At 38.1% G+C, this 20708-nt stretch overlaps 1 protein-coding gene across 1 annotated transcript in view; it reads left to right on the top strand.

Annotated features, from left to right (window-relative positions):
* The window catches only part of Trpc5 (transient receptor potential cation channel subfamily C member 5), a 124190-nt gene extending 112784 nt beyond the window's left edge, over positions 1-11406 (top strand). Inside the window, exons 7-10 of the mRNA XM_027433596.2 lie at positions 5569-5772; positions 6009-6050; positions 8156-8245; positions 10714-11406. Coding sequence (XP_027289397.1) covers positions 5569-5772; positions 6009-6050; positions 8156-8245; positions 10714-11406 — 1029 coding nt within the window. The remainder of the gene's footprint in view (positions 1-5568; positions 5773-6008; positions 6051-8155; positions 8246-10713) is intronic.
* The last annotated feature ends 9302 nt before the right edge of the window (positions 11407-20708 follow it).

Consider the following 20708-nt stretch of genomic DNA (forward strand, 5'->3'; position numbering starts at 1 on the left):
GCCTGAGGTACGAACACTCTGCCTCAAAACAAAACAGGCACACACACACGCGCACACACACACACACACACACACACAAATAAAATAAATAAATAATAAATAAATAAATAAAAATAAAACACACATTCCCCCCAAAAAAAAAGCTGAATTGACATAGGAATTACAAAAGCAAACAAATAGTAAAACAGATGGTTTCTAGACATCATAGCATCATTCTTTCTTGTGCTCAAATATGTACGATGGTGTAAATATATATAATGTTCACACTCTCGAACATGTATACATGCACAGTCCATTTGTTGAAGCTCTCTCAGTTCAAGATCACATGAAGCGCACTTGTCTGTGTGTTGTTTTGTTTGGGGTTTCACTTTTTATTAATTTAGAAAGAATCAGGCTGTATAATAGCATTTTCAACAAAATTTGTTTTTGTTTCTCTTCCTCCTTGTTCTTCCCATTGAGCACACCAACTCTGGTAGATTCCTTTCTACTTTTATGTCACATGTGATCTCTCCCCGTTTTTAACCTCTTTTGTCCTCTTTTCATGAACCTCTAGGGAGCTTTACAGCCCCTTATTTATGTATTCAAAACATTGTAAGTTAGGATCCGCATATAATAGAACATGAGGCATTTTTTAACTTTCTGAGACTTGGTCACCTCAGTCTTAAGATTATACCCTCCAAGATCCATCAAATTTTCTGAAAATTTAATAATTTCAGTTTTTTTTTTTTTTTTTTTACAACTGAAGGGCTCGCAGGCAGTCATCTCACTGATGAGTCTGAAGAAACAAAATCACATACCTCCTTTAATTTGGGGGTTGATATCTAAGCTTTATAAAATAAGTTTAAACAGTAGTATGAGATATAAATTACGGAATATGGTATACACACACTTAAAATAAAACCCTTCAATTCCTCATTTAAATATTTCTAAGGGAATCAGAATGCCATAGTTATTTGTTATGTATAACCAACCACATGTTTAAAAATAAACGGTTTAACTCCTTCTGAAGGGCAAAAAGTTTCCATGACCCTTCTCTGTGAATTCTTATTTTCATTACACATAACCACAACATTTATTACATTTAGAGGCTCTTTTTTTGATTACCTTGTCATTTGTTATGACAAACTATGAACTAAAATTTAAGTTTTACTCCCTGTAATCATAAGGTAATGTTCAAATTATTCAAGTAATGTGAAACTGTTAAAAATGCATATATTGTACAAATTTTGATAGTTACTAGACATAAAAATTATATTTTTATTGAAAATGCATTTCTTAAAGATATAAATGGGTCTTTTAGTCCAACTAGTTATTATATTCATTGATGAATACTGAATAATATTCAGGAAGAGGAATCAGCATCAATTATATTTTCATTTTAATAAAAGTAAATGCTAAGAAATAGTTTTTATATCTGTAAGATAGTTTTATAATGCTATTGTCAATTCATTCAGAGTTCTGTGTCAAATTGTCATATAATAAATTTTTCATAAAATAAAATTTTCAACACTCTGTCATCTGATAACAAAGGTGAAGTATTAGAAACCATGCGTTTTTTATTACTATAGCTCTGTAGTAGAGCTTGAGAGCAGGGGTGGTGATGCCACTGGAAGTTCTTTTATTGTACAGGATGGTTTTAGCTATCTTGTGTTTTTTTGTTTTTTCCATATGAAGCTGAGCATTGCTTTTTTAAGATCTATAAAAAACTGTGTGGGGAGCTGGGAGTTGGTGGCACACACCTTTAATCCCATCACTCGGGAGACAGAGGCAGAGGCAGGTGGATCTCTGTGAGTTCAAGGCCAGCCTGGTCTACAGAGTGAGCTCCAGGACAGCCTCCAAAGCAATACAGAGAAACCCTGTCTCAAAACAAAACAAAAAAAGTGTGGGAATTCTGATGAGGATTTCATTGAATCTGTAGATTGCTTTTCATAGAATGGCCATTTTTATTAATCTTACCGATCCATGAACATGGGAGCTCTTTCCATCTTCTGATTGGGAGGAGTGGAGGGAGGGGATACTGTGGTTGGAATGTATCATATGAGAGAAGAATTTTTAAAAGATTTGGAAACCATCTGACTTAGAAAAGATTTGCTGAGGCTAAGGAGGATGACTCAGTGCCATGCAGACATGAGAACCTGGGTTTAATATCCAACACCCAAATGAAAGTCACAATGCTGTGTGCTAGAAATGGGGAGATCAAAACAGAAGAATCTCTGGACCTTGCTGTCCAGCCAACATAGCCAAATCAGACAGTTCCAGAACCCAGAGAGCATTTGGTCTTAAAAAATAAGGTGACCAAGGAAGACACCAAACATCAACCTCTACTCTCCACATGCACACACAGATGTACACGTGAAACACACACACACACACACACACACACACACACACACACACACACACACACACACACACACACAGAGAGAGAGAGAGAGAGAGAGAGAGAGAGAGAGAGAGAGAGATTTGCTACCGAGTATCATAGTCATTTGGTTTTTCGCTATATGGAAATGATGTTGTGATGGGTAGTGCCAGAGATGAACCCTTTGAATACCACTTCCTTATGCAATTTTCTTTCCTTGAGCACGGGCTGGACCTAAGGAACTAGTTTTGAGATATATAGTATGGTGACTACAAGTAATAATACTAGATTAGATGTTTGAAGTCACTGAAAGTACATCTTCAATGTTCTCTCTTAGATATATGAAGTAAGAGATGTATTAATTAGATTAATTAACTCATTTAACAGTGCATATGTATATCAAATATGCTGCACACCATAAAAACATGCAACATTTAATTGGCAATTATACTCTTCCAAATCTGGGTATAATTGAGAAAAAAGAATCTGCAAAATTAGGCTAGGAACATACTGGCTTTTTTCTTCTCTCACTGGTTAAAGACATTTAAATGCTATGAGCTGCCCTGGAACATGTGACAGGAAACAGAATTGTCCAGTCAATAGCCAACAAGCAACTAAGTCCCTCAGTCCAACAGACAATGAAATACAACAACTATGCAAGTGAGCAAGATGAACCCTATCAGCCATCACTTCCCACCACTAAAATCAAGGTGTTGGCTGAACTTTCTGAAGGCTCTAGCAGAAAATCCATGTCCATATCTCTTTTTCAGCCTCAAGAAACTTCTTGAATTCTTTGGTTAACACCACCCTACCTCCCTCAAAGGCAAGAATAGCTAGCTGAGTCTCTCATATCAATTTGTCACTCCCTCTCTGTCTCTATTCACTAAAAAGCAACCTTGTGATTATACTTGGTCAACCTAGATAATCTAAGGGAAAAATCTCTTCAAGGGTCATCTAAGTAGTAGCCTTAATTTCAAGGTACTTTTAATTTCCCTGTTGCATGTGCTATAGCATACTCGCAGTTTCCAAAGATTAGATTGGGGCATCTTAAATGTTCTCATCACAATTGTTGACTATGTGAAGTGATGGATGTGCTAATTATTTTAATTAAATCATTTCACAATGCATACATATATCAAAACATTATGCTGTACTCCAGAAAAATAGAACTTCTATTTGTTAAACATTTTGGAAGCTGATTTTAAGCTGGGTGTGGAGGTGCTTGTCTTTAATCCCAGCACCAAGAGGCAAAGGCAGGAATACCTATATGAGTTCAAGGATACCATGGTTTACATAGACAGTTCCAAGGCAGCTAGGGCTATTTAGTGGATGTAGTCTTTTTTTTAAATTTATTCTTTACTCTTGGGGGGGCTGCCACCCAGCTCACAAATAATCACATGGAGACATTCTTTTTTTATGAATGAACAGCCTTAGCTTGGCTTGTTTTTAGTCAGCTTTTCTTAACTTAAATTATCCCTTCTACCTTTTGCCTTTGGGCTTTTATCTTTCTCTATTCCATATATCTTTCTTTACTTCTTACAATAGGAACTCTTTATCTAACATTATTTTAAGATAAAAGTTAATGGATATGAATCATCAATTACGAATTATCATGGCTCTTGAAATAAATAAAGCTTTACATAATGTTTAAATGGGAAGGCCTTAAATTATTTTCTGAATATTCCAAAGTTGCAAATATCATGACATTTTGTTAAAAATGCTGTGGCACATATTCTATTACCATAACACAGCTGAGAAGTTTAACATTGGCAATTACTAACTTAGAGTCCCTCTTTGTCAGAACTCTCTTTCTATCTCAAGCATGTCCTTTACAGATAATCAAGAAGCACTCAGTGCATTTGACCATCATAATGTTTAAACTCAAAGCCATGCTGCCTTTTTGCTGTTAATAGCATAGATCATCCCTCCCCTAGCCTTGAAAGCAAGCAGTCCATGGTATATGTAAAACAACATCCTGGAAGCCACTGGAGGGGTGAAATAGGTTTGGGATTCCTGCCCACACCCTCTTCAGATAGTCCATTTGACTTGTCCAGCAGCTCCTTGGAAAATATCAATTTACAGAGATTTTGTCTTTTACATTCATTTATTTAAAATCTCAATTTACAGGGATTTTGGTGTTTACACTCATTTATTTAATGGTGTGGTGTGTGTGTGTGTGTGTGTGTGTGTGTGTGTGTGTGTGTGTGTTTGCACGCGCATGTGCACACATGTGCAAGAATACATGCACACATTCCACAACATCCATGTGATTGTCAACTGGAGGCTGGCTGTAGGATGCTATGGTGGAGAATTTGGTTTGGGGAAAGATAACATACATACAGACCTTGCCGCCCTAAAGAACTTACAGAAGAACCTTCAGTTGGAGATGAAACAAATATTTCTTTTCTGTTTGCTCATGGCTTTAGATGTTGAATAATAAAAATATACAGTTCTCTCACTAACCTCCCAAAAATATAAACTAAAAAACTTCCTTAACCCCATCTCCACCTCTTGAAAATAATCATGATTTATAGTTTAGTACATACCTGTCTAGAACATGTACATATGTATTTTTCAGTTGAATTAAGTGAGAACTTTGCACACAATACTTGCTGTGTTTTTTATATGATGCACATATTCATATATATTCTATACATAATGTGTGACCTATATTTTAAAGTTAGATTGTATGCCATTTTGTTACTGGGACATCATTTATTTAAATAGCCTTCTACTATTGAATATTTAGGTTATTTACAGTCATTTATTACTATTCTATACTATAGTGAAGAGCCCTCGGTATAATCTTTCTATAATCCCCTCCCTCCATGCCTCCCTTCATTCTTCCCCCTTCTTGTTTCTTGACTCTTCAGTTCTGGTAGCTGGACCCAGGGTTTCACACATACTAATCAAGTGCTCTAACACTGAGTCACACCCTTACCACCTTTTCTTGTATCTTCAGGTAGGATCTTACTATATAGCAAACTCGTGATCCTCCTTAACTTCCTGAGTAGCTAGATTTAGGGGTATTCACCACCAAACCCAGTAAGATTTATTTCTCAAAACTGATTGCTGTATTGATGTAATTTGAACTTGTAGGGTATGTGTAATATGAGTTTCTATAGCTACTTCAAGGTTGCCCTTTATAGAAGTAACTACAGGGGCTACAGTTTCCCGTCTCTCCCACCTTGTACTTGCATCTTTCATAGGATCATGCTGACATTGAGTGGAAGTTTGCGAGAACGAAGCTCTGGATGAGTTACTTTGATGAAGGTGGAACGTTGCCACCACCTTTCAACATTATCCCCAGCCCCAAATCATTCCTCTATCTTGGCAACTGGTTCAACAAAACCTTCTGTCCCAAAAGAGACCCGGATGGAAGACGAAGGAGGCACAACTTGAGAAGCTTCACAGTAAGACAAAAAAAAAATCTGTTTCTCTTTACACAAAACTGTTTTCCTCCTTTCCCCTCTTCAGAACAGTTCCTATCTTAAATACTGTAAAATCATTCCAACTAATGCTCTTGCTATCTGTCTGTCAGAAGCCACAGTATCATTCTACAATCTTAGTATTTACCAATCATTGGGGTGGGTGAATGGGTAGGGTGCTGGCCAACTGTTGTAACCTCTCTGTCCATTTTGAATTACAGGAACGCCATGCTGATAGCCTGATACAAAATCAACATTATCAGGTACTACTTCCCCACTGGAGCTAAACACAATAGTTGTCAGACAGTTCTGTGGAATAGAAATGCAAATTCTACTCTAGCTGTGTCTGGACTTAACTTGGCTAGGAGCCCTGGAAAGACTGTAATTCACTCAAGACTGGAGTAATTCATCAGGATGGAGTCATCTGCTCTATAACCCTGCTCATATTGTTTTAACACTACCTTGTCTGGATTTGAGTCATCCATACCTTAGAAAGCTATCTTCCTTGAGATTAAGTAGCGGATATATAGTTGCTCAGTCAATGAATAAATGAGTGCCGATTATATACCAAGCATTAAAACACACATTAGAGAAATCATTGTGAAAAAGCAAGACACAATCTTTGTACACATCAGAAGCTTATCAGGAATGGAAGCTATGACACCATTAAAATTAATAAAATTAACTGATTAGAAGGATAAAACTTGCTGTGAACAAAAAGCACATACAGCAATGGGAATACATAATAAATAGCAAATATAGAATAAGAGGAAGTTATTAGTAACTTCAGTGAAGTAAAGTCTTACATCAGGATACAGGTCTCTCTAAATTATAAGCATGGCTTTAATCTAAGGAGCAAATGTATGCTTCTTATGAGACCAGCCAGAAGGCAGCCAAATACACAAATATGTGAGATACTTAGTGAAAGTAATCTTTGAAAATCACAGAAATAGACTATATTTAATCTTCTAGATAAAAATAAATGCAGATTAGGGGATGTATCTATCTCAATTTGTAGAGAGCTTGCCTACCATGCATGAGGCCCTGGGTATGATCTCCCACACCATATAAACTGAGTGCGATGGAGGCAAGAGGACCAGAAGTTCAAGGTTATCCTCAACTATGTAACAAGTTCAAAGACTAGCTTGGGTTATATGAGACTTTGTCTTAAGAAACCCAGACAGGAAAATGTACTACAAGTTTTAAAGGAAAGGAAACTCAACCATACTTCACAAATGGCTTCCTTAATTTTGTTCCTCTTAGGTGTAAATAACCTAACAATGAGTACAGTATTTCATGGGTAACCCTTCTCTCACTATACCCACCTCCAACTCTAATAATTTTAGAAGATAGTGAAACCTAGGCAAGATTCATCACATCTTTTTCTGCTTCAAACACACTAACAGAAGGAAAGGACACTCCCTGGGCATCTCAGTGACTTATTGAAGTTCATGGGGTAGCAGAAGTAGTAGCTACAGAATTGCTAACTATTACTATAGGCTTTGGAATCAGCTTGAAGTAGAAATGAAATCTCATTTGATATTTCCTAGCAGTGTGACCCTGAAGAGGCCAGTTAACAACACTAAGCCCCAGCTTCTTCATGTGTAAAATAGGAATGATAATAAGTTAAATTACAGTGCCTGACACATTGCAGTATGTGGTAGCCATCATCAATATCAACCTTGCAACCATGTGTATTCCATTACCCCTGGGCTAATAGAGGCATTCCCTATAAAGGTGAAGTGTAGGTTGATTTCAAGAAAAGATGTTTTAATTACAAAATTACTAGCTCATGATGGGTGGTGATGGTACACACCTTTAATCCTGGCACTCGGGAGGCAGAGGCAAGCAGATTTCTGTGAGTTCTGGGCCAGTCTGGTCTACAGAATAAGTTCCAGGACACACAGGGTTACACAGAGAAACACCGTCTCGAAAAACAAAACAAACAAACAAACAAAAATACTAGCTCACTTAGTGACTCTTAACTTCATGATGAGAAAATCCCTTATTTCACTAAAAGTATTAAAGTTTAATCCAGTCCATAGAAATGAATATTGAATATGAGCATTCAAGGACTATTTTACTCTCTGCATACACACACGCACACGCACACGCACACACACACACACACACTGAATACAAGCTGACCTTATGCTTGAGTAGAAATTCTTCCTTTGGGGAAGATTTAATGGTGCTGGCACATCAGAGTTGCAATGACTTATTAACCCAGTGAGCTTAAGTTTTTTGGCAGAAACACTTTAGATCCAGCAAGGATTTCCTATTGCAAAGATGAGTTTTCTGAGCAAATTCTTTATTTACCTGAAAGTCTGAAAAGGAAACTGAATACCTCTGTGTTTTTCAATTCCAGGAAGTTATCAGAAATTTAGTCAAGAGATATGTGGCTGCAATGATAAGAAACTCCAAAACAAATGAGGGGCTAACAGAAGAAAATTTTAAGGTAATTTAACCATGAAGTGGATAAATCTCTCTCTCTCTCTCTCTCTCTCTCTCTCTCTCTCTCTCTCTCTCTCTCTCTCTCTCTCTCTCTCTCTCTCCCTCCCTCTCTCTCTATATCTCTCTCTCCCTCCCTCCCTCTCTCTTCCTCTCTCCCCCCTCTGTCTCTCTGCCCCTGTTTCTTTGAGTGTTTTCCCCTGTCCATTGAGACTACAGTCAAGCTCTAATTCCTCATTTCCTGGGCATACTTTAATCTTCATAGAGTCTGAGAATTCTGATAACGGACTTCCATCTTCCTATAGTGCAGAAAATATCAATTACAATTCTTATTCTTTTAAAAAAATGATTCTTTATAAAGTTTTGAAAATATGTTTGTGTTTGTCTTTGTTTTGTATATATGGATGTTTTGCCTGCATGTTTGTTGCCTGCGGGAGTCAGATTCCCCTAGGAGTGGAGTTAGAGGTTATTGTGACGCACTATGTGGGTATTGAGAACTGAACTCAGGTACTCTGGAAGAGCACGATTCTCTTAACCACTAAGCCGTCTCTCTAGCCCCTGCAACTCTAATCCTATCTTAGAATTATCTGTCACCCAGTATATGGAGAGAATTTTTTTCCTTTTCTAAAAATAATAATGCTTGTAATTGAAACAGAATATTACTTTCCTTCCTCCTGCTCGTCCCAGCTTCACTCCCTCACGTATCCCTTCCATATCCCCTAACTCTCAACTTGATAGATTCTTTTTTATTTTTTGTTTCATATGTGTGTGTATATAAATATAAATATATAAATATATGATATAAATATATAAATGCAGCTTTTTGAGTTTTTGTTGTTTACATCTATATGGCTTCAGGGCTGACCATTTTGCAATGGACAAGCAATTAGGGGACTTATCCCTTGGAGAGGCTCATTCTCCTCCCAGCAGTCACTATTGCCTATAATTCTTTGTCTCAAGTTGGGGTCCCATGAAATTTTGGGTTGAGAGGTTGTAATAGATGTCTGTCACAATCAGTTTTATAACCAAAATGAACCCTTCCTACATATCCTTTTTTTAAAATATTATCAGTGTGAGAGTAACACTTAACTGATATAGCACAGATGCATGGGAAGGGGTAAGGCAGCAAACCGAAAATGCCTGGAGATCTTTAAGGCCTTCTTTTAAAGATGGACAATAAAGACCAAGATATATACTATTAAATTTCAAGCCTAGAGAAACTACAATTAAATAGTAGAATTTTCCCATTGTTGGTATCTGCCTAAACGAATTATTCTCCCAGAGGGGCATTTATATAGGGCACATTTGGCTGTTTGGAAATGTTGTGATACTGGCATCTAGTGGGTACAAAGAGGGTTGCTACTAAACATCCCACAATTAACAAGATAGTGTTCCATAAAATAAAAAAAAAAGAAAAAAAAAAGAAAAAAAAAACCTAACCTGCCAGACATCAGTAGAGCCTAGAATAAGAAACCCTATCTCAGGATGCATGATGTATGCACACACAGACACACAATGACACACCCCTGTAAGGCACACAGAAATTCTATTATCTTAATCCACAGACAACTTATTTTACTAAGTTATTATTGTGTGTCCGTCTGTGAGTATAGGGAGCAGCTGGAGGATGAGGGAGTTGGAAGAAAGGAAAATGGAGACGGAGAGGTACCAGGTATAGAGAGGCCCTGTAGTCCATGATACTGCATTTATAGCATTTCCTAAGACAGAGATGTTACTAAGATGTGTTAAGCAGGGAGGAGGTGACGTGATCAGATTTAAGCTTTGAAAACTTGTAAAGGAACAAGTTAATGGTATTCACGCAGCTGGATAGAAGGCAAATCATATTTGCTTGAATGATTCTGCACTCCATCCCAAAGCAGCAATCTTATTACCCGATCCTTCCCGGGTCCTAACGGTCTTTTCTTCTTCAGTTGTCCTTTTACTTACTCATGAGAGCCAGTACTCAAATCAAATAGCTTGTCAGCTACCACTTTATTTTGAACATTTTGAGTGTGGGGTTGTTTTGCCTATATGTATATTTGCCTGCATGTGTGTATGTGCACCAGGCGTGTGCCTGGTGGAGGTAAAGGCCAGAACAGGGGTCAGATCCCTTGGAACTGAAGTTACAGACAGTTGTGAGATTCCATGTACATGCTGGGAATTGAAACCCGGTCATATGAGGGAGGAGCCACTGCTCCTAACTGCTAAGCCATTTCTCCAGCCCAGTTATCACTTTATTGGAAATTAGTTTCTGTTCCTGGTCCACAAGTCCTGAAATCAACCTGGCCCACTGCAGTTTTTCCAGAGGCCACAAAGTAGTCTTTCTGGACTTGGCTAATGGAAGCTTTTTGAAAGTATAATGTGTGCTTCATGACTTACTACTATGTAAAACTTAGCCTATCCAAAATCCCAAGTGTCTTCTTTAAACTAAAGACTATTTTTTTCTGACAAAGCATGTCTCCTTTCTTTTGCTAGGAATTAAAGCAGGACATCTCCAGCTTTCGCTATGAAGTGCTTGACCTCTTGGGAAACAGAAAACATCCAAGAAGAAGCTTTTCCACTAGCAGCGCTGAATTCTCTCAAAGGGATGATACCAATGATGGCAGTGGAGGGGCTCGGGCCAAGTCTAAGAGTGTCTCTTTCAATTTAGGCTGCAAGAAAAAGGCCTGTCATGGGGCACCTCTCATCAGAACCATGCCAAGAGCCGGTGACGCTCAAGGAAAGTCGAAAGCTGAGTCATCAAGCAAACGGTCCTTCATGGGTCCCTCGTTCAAGAAACTGGGTCTCCTATTCTCCAAATTTAACGGCCACAACTCTGAACCCACTTCAGAGCCAATGTACACGATCTCCGACGGCATCGCACAGCAGCATTATATGTGGCAGGACATCAGATATTCTCAGATGGAGAGAGGGAAGGCAGAGGCCTGCTCTCAAAGTGAAATGAACCTTAGTGAGGTAGAGTTAGGTGAAATCCGGGGTGCTGCTGGGAGCAGTGAAGGCGCCCTGGCCTGTTCCAGCTCTCTTCACGGTGCATCTGGCATCTGCTCCTCAAATTCTAAACTTTTAGAGTCATCAGAGGATGTATTTGAAACTTGGGGAGAGGCTTGTGACTTGCTCATGCACAAATGGGGTGACGGACAGGAAGGACAAGTTACAACTCGGCTCTAAGTCAAATCCCCATCATCTGTTCTGGAATTCAAGAGACAAATTGTAATTTCCTCATTCTCAGAGATGACCCTAAATATGGCTCCCTCATGCTCCCCACCCCCTCCAAAGGAGTGAAGTTCCTATTATTTTCAGTCTTTTATAGCCACATTCTTCATGTTTTGTTTTACTGTTATTATAATTTCCTTTTTGTATCTAGAAATACTAAATCCATCTCAAAACCAATTGAAGGGGCACGGCCCCTATTCAGCAGAGGTGCAGTCGGGTGCTTAACCCCTTTGCTTTGCTGTCCTTACCCTTGCCTCCTTGAAGCTCCAGGTGCCACTTTGCTACCATAGCTGCTGCACAGATTCCTGACCTTCCTCAGGATCTCACACCATCTCCCCCACTGAGCTGAGGGATATGGTCAGCAGTCCCTACCAGCTATCAGATAAGGCAAATCAGCCTGCCTGTCATCTTGCTCTTCAGTGCTACACGCTGCCTGTGCTGGTCCAATAAACAGCATGAAAGGGAGACTAGACTCCAAAGAATTGTCAGCTAGTGGTTTCTAGGTAGAACTGGCCTTTCTGTTTTGTTTTAAAACACTATTAACTTCTAATTGTGGGGACTGTTGAGGTTTTGTTTCTTAGAGATGTGTTAGTTTCTTAACGTGTGCCAATAAGATATTTACTCTACAGTGTGTGTCATATCTAATAAGTTAACTGATTTCCTTTCCTGTGTTTGTATATTTCAGTTAACTTGTATATTTTAAATTTTGAGAGTATCAAAATTAGTATTTAGGATGTGTACTTTTTTCCAAAAAAAAAAAAAAAACAACTTCTACTGCACTTTAACCAATAGTTACTACATCTCATACATTGGCAAGAAAAAATATAATTAGGTGGTATATTTATAGGGTCCTATCTACTGTGGATAAGTTTTAACCATCATTGATATAAAGGTATTTCTAAGATTAAAGACTGGATTTGAAATTTTTTATAAGAAAAATGAGATTTTACTGAGGTATTTAAATTTAGGGGGAAAAAGAGCACCTCAATTTAATTAATTGCATTCTGGAAAGAAAACCTAGCAGACACAATTTTAGGTTCCGATAACCTAATTCAGGTTGCAGCTGCAATATCCACTGGGGGACAGTGGAAACTGCATGTGTGAGCTGTTAAGATACATAATGTAATAATCCTAGTGGATTCGTAGAACTAAAGTCTGCCTTCAAAGAAAGCTGCATTTATACATTCAAACTCTTTCCCATAGCCCAGGAGTACTTAATCAGAACAGAAGTTAAAAATGAAGTTAGGATGCATATGGTAATCATTTTAGAGCTGATGACCACCAAACAATAGCCTGCTGAGCAAGTATAGTTTTGTCGACATATGCTTGGCTTGTGGAGATTAACGTTTATTATGGCAGGAAAGTAAAAAAGTTCGTTGGGCATCACCTGTTCTTTTTAAATGTCAACACCAACAAGAATCCACCTACATTCTTGTTTGTAATGTCTGCTGGCCTTGAAATGAGGTAAACAATGTAAATGTGTCTATAAACTTGCTTTTGACAGTGCAGTTTATGTTAAACTAATTTTCCACCTCTATCGCTAGCATTGGTGAATGATGGCAAAAGTGTTTCATGTACAAAGGAGCCAAATTAGGGGCAAAGGAGGCAGGAAGTGGTGCTGAATACAACTCAGAAATACAGAAAAGGGAATTACGAGAGTAAGATGAATCAACATGCATTTGGCAAGGGTTTGTTCCAAAATAATCTTAGTCTTATCTGAAGTGCTCATTTATTCAAATCCAACTGCTGCCCTACTTTACTGAGGGACTATCACAAATAGCTCGAACACTAAGACAGTTTACTTTCTAAAGTCAAAAACTTTCCCAATTTTAAAATTTATTCTTAATAATAAATGAACTCAGACTACAACTCTAACTCACAACACCACCACCAAGGTCATTTATAACCATATAGTCAAAACATCTTTCCCACCAATATATAGACTATTAACAATCTAGGTGTAACTGTTCTCAAGGTCAAAAAACAGTAGGAAGCCATGAAGTCATATTCTAAAGAGTCTTGTTTCAGTTGTGTTCTGGAAAGAAAGGACATTACAACAGCCATTCTCTGCAATTGAAAGACACCAGGGCCATATTTCTTGGGAACACATTCCATTCCAGATATCCTTAGGGTTTTCATCTTTGTGACCTGGACTTAAGACTGCACAAGCTATGTTGAGGCCTCATTTAGGATAAAAGCTGGAACTAAACAGTAATTGTCCTAAGTTCCATGTTGGTGACAGCAACATTTTTATTAACTCCAAGCTAATACTAAGCAAAAAGGAAAAACACATCTTCTACCCTGTCAATCAGCTACTGTTTAAAAACATTTCAGGGATGGAGAACTTTTCTAACAGTCAGCCCTGAGTTCTGTTGCTGGTACCATTTTAAAAAGGTGGAGGGCTAGAAAGATGGCTCAGTGCTTAAAAGCACTCCGACAGAGGATCCAGATTCTATTCCTAGCACCCACCCAGCAACTCAATCTGTCTATAACTCCAGTTCCAGGGAATCTAATACTCTCTTCTGGACTCCCCAGGCACCAAGCACACTTGCAACACACAGGCAAAACACGTACACATACAAAATAAAATCTTTTTTAAAAGAGATTTGAAATAAAAAATCTTTTGTATGTCTTTTCACTCATGAGAAGGTATAAAGGCAACTTAAGAGTAAATTTATAAGCCAGAGAGAGAGGGAGGGAGAGAGAACTAGAGAAAAGAACCACTGGATTCCAACCTCACATTTATAAACAGTAAGATTTTTAAACAGGTGGTTTCATGGTATCCAGAGAAGGGCACCAAGCTGGTCAATAAACCCAAATTTTCTAGATTATAGAAACACTGCCTAGCATATATATATGTTATATATAGATGTTCAAATAAAATGCCCTCTGTAATATGTCCATTATTTTCATTTGTGTAAAATACTGTGAACTCCAAAACTGCACTTAAATGTAAATTTAAAATGTACTGCTACACAGTAAAAATAACTATAAGAATCACTTATTAAGTTATATGAAATAATAACACCATGACTTACTTCCATTACAGTCAACTTTCTTATAACTTCTAGGTACCTTGGCTTCATTTGTTTGATACTCTAATTAAAGTCTTCTTAATAATAATTAAGGTAAACATATAAAAAGTCTGAATTATATCAGAAATTATATCGTTATCCTCTTCCACTTTTAATGTTAAGTCCAGTGATGTGCAAAACAGGGGAAGATTCTAAACTCAAAATCATCGATCAATTTGTGTCCAGCCTGAACACACACACACACACACACACACACACACACACACACACACACTTCATAATATTGCCACGTAGTGAAAAAAGATCCCTGGCATGCTGAATGGTGGTTCTCAGAAGAAGGTGCTAGAAGGTGGCCTTGGAGCTTTACTTTCTTAAAATGGGATGTTGAAATGACACAGGAAAGAAGCTAAGGTGCTTCGTCATCTGCAAGCCCAGAAATGATTTTTTTAAGTTTATTGATCAGAACTCTGCTTCTTTTCTAAAGGAGCAGCATCGGTGATTGGGAAACAAATACATATTCAAAACTATAGTATTTAAACACAAACTTAGCATAATATCCTATGCCAGCGCAAAGCTACTTTTGTTGCTACTTTTTTATTATCATTATTAATTCAAGTTAGGGAACAAGCTTGTTTCTCATGTAAGTCCCTTCTCCCTCCCCTCACGCCCATCCCTCCTCCCCCACCCCCAACCTACCCCCCACCCCATCCACCCACCACTCCCCAGGCAGGGTAGGGCCCTCAATGGGGGCTCTGCAAAGTCCACCAAATCTTCCTGTGCTGGGCCTGGGCCCTTCCCCATGTGTCCAGGGCCAGAGTGTATCCCTTCACGTGGGATGGGCTCTCAAAGTCCCTTCTTACACCAGGGAAAAGTACTAATCCACCACCAGAGGCTCCCTGGAGTGCAGAGGCCTCCTTATTGACGTCCATGTTCAGGGGTCTGGATCAGTCTTGTACTGGCCTCCCAGACAGCATCTGGGGTCGATGTGCTCTCCCTTGTTCAGGCCAACTGTTCCTGTGGGTTTCTCCAACCTGGTACAGGCTCAAATAGACAAAAGCGGCTAGCTGAATTCTAAGGTCATCTGAAAAATCCAACGTTCAAAGTAGGTGTTTCCATATAATATTTTTATTTCCAAAGTAGGTGTTTCCATATAAGATCTAATCATTTTATTTATAATACAGCTTCTTCAAATAGCACTCTACTTCAACAACCAGGGCACTTGCCTGTAGGCAAACAAGTGACAACTGTACATGACAGTTAGGGAGAAGCAGTCAGAATTAGTGTTTTTCATGACCTCTAGAACCAATGCACTAAAATCAATGCCATTTTGGATTCACAAGGAGAGTTCTAAACCCAAGCCATCAACCACATTAGTTTACTTAATGTTAAAGGGAATATAATTTTATAAGGTACTAACTTTAGATTTAAGTATTTGAATTCCCCCTTTAAGCACAATATGGCCATGTTCTCTTATTTCAATGGTACAACAGTAACAGACCATGTCCAGATCATTTCAGTTCAGATAAGACTAAGTACAACCTTTCCAATACATGGATATATTTTTATTTCTTTTCATGTGCATATTAGAAGTAAATTCAAGAAGAGAGAAATATTTTAACTACTTACAGATTCTATTTCTACAACATTTTACAAAATGGGAATAGAGAATTCCTCCCTAGTCAAAACAGTGAATGCAATTTGGAGCTACAGACTTAACAGTTGATAGCAGAAGAGAGAAATCTACAACACAGAGCCTATGCTTAAATTTCCTCAGTGTAGTCAGTGGTCCCTCACACATCATCATACAGAAAACGTTTGTGTCAAAATTAAGGCTATAATTCTATCTCCTGAGTTTAATTTATGAAAGGGAAAATTTCAGTGTTTGTGTAAATGGCATTTTGGCTCTACAGAGTATTTTAAAAGCTAAAACCTGAGTAATTACTTTTATTTGGATATCTTCTGTAAGAAGTGCAAAGTTAGTGTCAACCTGAAATGTGTGAAAAAAAATCTTGTATAATAATTTTGTGTGTTTTTAGCTTCAGTATAAAGAAAAATAAAGCATTTACTTCTCCTCCCACAAAATGTATGGCTACTTAGAAATAAGATGTTTCGCTCTTCCTTTTCCGATGTAACCATTTATAACTGTTAATAAATGTTGACAGACAGCATTGGGTTTCACACTATAATTTAACCAGCAGAAACACTAACAGACTACTGTAGTTCAAACCATTTTGAAAAGTATGACTGAGAATCAATATAATTATAATTTTATAGCTCTCATATAAAAAGCTATTAATTACTATTAAGTCCTGAAACAGTAAAACCTAAAATGGTTCACTCACCTCAATTTCAGCTACAAATTTTGACTATGTACTTCATAAAAGTAGTTTTACACAGAGCTAGTGAATATCCTTGAGAAGGCTAATTTTTTTTCTTTTTGTTTTTTTCTTTGAGTAGTAGAAATCATTAAGAACTCAATTAACTATTGATAGGCTTCCCCAACCTCCTAGATGTCTTAGCAAGATCTGTCTGGACCTTATGATAACTCCTTTAAAATCAATATTTAAGAGTTTCTAATTGAAAGTACCTTTTTGACTTGTTGACTTGACCTTTTGATCATGTTTCCCTCTCCCCTGATTCCTCGCAGATCTACAAACTTTACATTCTTTCTCTCTTTAAACCAGACAAGACAACAAAACTAGAAACATTAAAACCCTGAACTCTAACTTCAGAAGCATGCAAACACCTTCTCCAGTTCCCAAGGCATTTTCTTTTATTATGCAATCTTTCTAGCACAAGGTAAAGCACAAGCTTTAAGGATTGATCACTCCAGAGTAACTTAAGCAAACAGTAGCTACCTCAACTTGAGTGGATCTTTTCCTGAAACTACATTTTCCACATGTCCCTGACAAGTCCTGGAAGAAAAACTGATAGTTCAGCTAAAAGGTATGTATTCTAAATCAAGTTGCTTCTATCAAATTCAGTATTCTATAAGTTGAGGGGGGGCAGGAACTAGATTGTCTTTCACTACATTCCGAAGCTTTTATTGCAAGAGGAAATATAAAAAGCTTCAAAGATGGATCTGTCCCACATTTAGAAAAACCTAGATTCAGTTCAAGCTCAACCACCCTCCTCCCAACAGTCCATTTTGTTATTCATGTAGATTTACATCTGAACTAAGTTTTGAAAGTCTAGTATTCACATTAAAATGTGATTTGTTTGTTTACATTTTCTTTCCAAAGATAATTAAATGGTTAAGCCTTGATTATAGACTCCAAGGAAACGAAACATGTTTTAAATTCACAAGTCTTAAATTTCAACAGTAAAATATAGACTCAATATTTTCATCTGCTCTTAATTAAGGCAGAAAGCCACAATTAGTTTTGAGAATAAATATACACAGCTTAAAATGAATTCTTTCTCTTGCTATGGAAATTACTTAGATTTCTACCTTTAGTATAACTAAATTTTATCAGGAAAGGAATCCCAAGCCAACCAAAGAAACTTTGTGTCTCTTCCCAATAATTTAAAATGGCTACTTTGTTAATAATAAAGGAAAGAGAGATTAGATTTTGTAGTGTCAAGGACAACTAAAGAGGTAAAAATGTAAGAAGTGAGGCTTGGGAGAGCTCCATCAGTAAAGTACTTGCCAGAGAAGCTTGAGGATGTGACTACACAGGAAACATGAATAAATCATGTAGCCATATCATTCTAGGCTTGCTATGACCAAAAAATGTCCTGAAGTTAACAAACTTCAATGAGCAAGGACAGTTAGCAATAAACAAAACTACAGAAACCAAAATAAAGATTGGTGCATTTAGGAACCTCACCAGAAGTATGGACTATGATGGAATAGGTCTTTGTTCTCATTTTGGCAGGTGTTCAGATCCATGTGATGGATCATAATGGATCATAACCATTAAATCATAATGGTACCTTGGTACCCCCAACATGGCATCACTTGTGCTATGGTTTGAGTGCCTATTACGTGTCAAGAATCTGAGATGAGAATAATGAGAGAAATTTATCGCCCAATCACACTCAAGGATGCAGCGACCAGTTCTAACCAGGCAAGTGTTTTTAAAATACAATTCCACAGAAAATGACACCAGCATAGAGAAAGACAAAAGTGGCTGGGCATAGTGATTGGGCATGAGATAGTGGTTTTTAAAATCCCTAATTGTGAGAAATGTTGGCTCCCTTTCCCATAGGCTGCTACTCCAGTGTGGCAACCTTTGTACTTTTCTAGCATAATCCTCTTCCCACATTCGATTGCTTTATCTAATGAATATCCTAGGGCTTGAGATTGCCCCTTTTTCTTTTTTCCCATTTTTTATTTTATTTCATTTTACATTCCAACCACAGTTCTCCCTACTACGCCTCCTCCCAACCCCCTTGCCTCCCACCCAGCCCACCTCCAGTCCACTCCTCCTCAGGTAAGGGCTCCCATGAAGAGTCAACATAGTCTAGTACAATAGGTTGGGCCCAGTCTCTCTCCCATACATTAAGACTGAGCATGGCATCCCACCATAGGGAATGGGCTCCAAGAAGCCAGCTCATGTACCAGGTTTATATCCTGGTCCTATTGCCTGGGGCCCCTTAGCTAGTCCAAGCTTCACAACTGTCTCCCACATATGAAGGGCCTAGTTTAGTCCCCTGGACTCTCCACAGTTGTAGGTCTAGAGTCCATGAGTTTCTACAAGCTTGTTCAGCTGTCTCTGTAGATTGCTCCATCATGATCTTGCCCTCCCTTGCTCATGTGTTCCCTCCTCCCACTCTTCACCTTGGATTCCTGGAGCTCGCCTGGTTTTTGGTTGTGGATCTTGGCATCTGGTTCCATCAATTACTGGATGAGGAGATCGCCCCCTTTCCTGATAGGAGGCTTGAACACATAACAGACTGCCTGCAATTTTCCACCTCTCAAGAGTTACAAGACAAGCAGGTGCAAGGGGAGAAAGGAGCCTAATGCCTCCTACTTACCTATGACTGACTATATAATGAACTCTGAGCACACCTCATATTGAAAATTGGCTAGAATGATTTATTTCTTATAGAAACTAAACCAAAAACCCCAACTAGTACTGAGTCCATTATGAAGCAGAACTCTTAGTTCACTGGTACATTTGGAACTCATTAGTTCAATCATCCTGAGAACAGGACACCAAAGGCAAGGTATCTTCTTTGTAATGGATTCCATTCTGGCACAATTCAAGAACTTAATGTCTCAAATGTTTTGCTCTTCCATTTGTTTGGTTTGGGCCTGGGAAGGAACTCAAGAGCAAAGGACAGACTTATTCAAAAGTAAAACAAGATGTTACTTGGAGCCATTGAGTTGACTCAGTGGATAAAAGCACTTGCTGCCAAATTTGACTCCATGAGTTCAATCCCCAGAACTCACAGTAGAAGAACTGACTTCCACAAGTGATCCTCTAACCTACAGATGTATATAGCAATGATTGATTACAAGCACATCTACCCTCCCCCAAAACACACATACACAATAAAAATAATTTAAAGAAAACTTAAAAAGTAAAAGATACTATTTGCAAACAAGCTTTGTAGTAACCAAAGGATATTTTTGTTGCCATGTGTCTGGTGAGCAAAGCACATAGAACAAATTAAGCCCCAGAGGACTGGTCAATAGGAAGCTTGTTTGGATACATGAAAGGCAAAAGGCTAAAGGGGATGATGAAGTATGTCGCACATACAGAGACACATATGCTTTGATAGAGTGTGCACACCTGCAAACACAAAGTTGCAAGAAATAACGAATGTTGACTTAGAGAAAATAAAACAAGTAACCTAAGTCCCAAAAGGAAGTTAACAGAAATATGCTAACTCACACCCATGCTCTAAGGTGTGTCCATGGTTCTCATTCTCTTAGCCTATATGCTTAAAATCTGTTTTAAAATACCTTTAATATACCTTGACTGTGCTTTAAAAATATCAGCAGTGTTGAGGAAGGGAAGAATGACAAAAGATGTATGTACTTTTTATGCTGGAGAGGATGTGGAGAAAGGGGAACACTCCTCCACTGCTGGTGGGAGTGCCAACTCCTACAGCCACTTTGGAAATCAGTATGGGGACTCCTCAGGAAAAGGGGAATCAGTCTATCACAAGGTCCAGCAATTACACTCTTAGGCATATACCCAAAAGAAGCACATTCATAGAACAAGGACATCTGTTCAACCATGTTTGTAGCAGCACTATTTGTAATAGCCA

The sequence above is a fragment of the Cricetulus griseus genome, chromosome X (assembly GCF_003668045.3).
Source record: "Cricetulus griseus strain 17A/GY chromosome X, alternate assembly CriGri-PICRH-1.0, whole genome shotgun sequence".
In the NCBI taxonomy this organism is placed as follows: domain Eukaryota; kingdom Metazoa; phylum Chordata; class Mammalia; order Rodentia; family Cricetidae; genus Cricetulus; species Cricetulus griseus.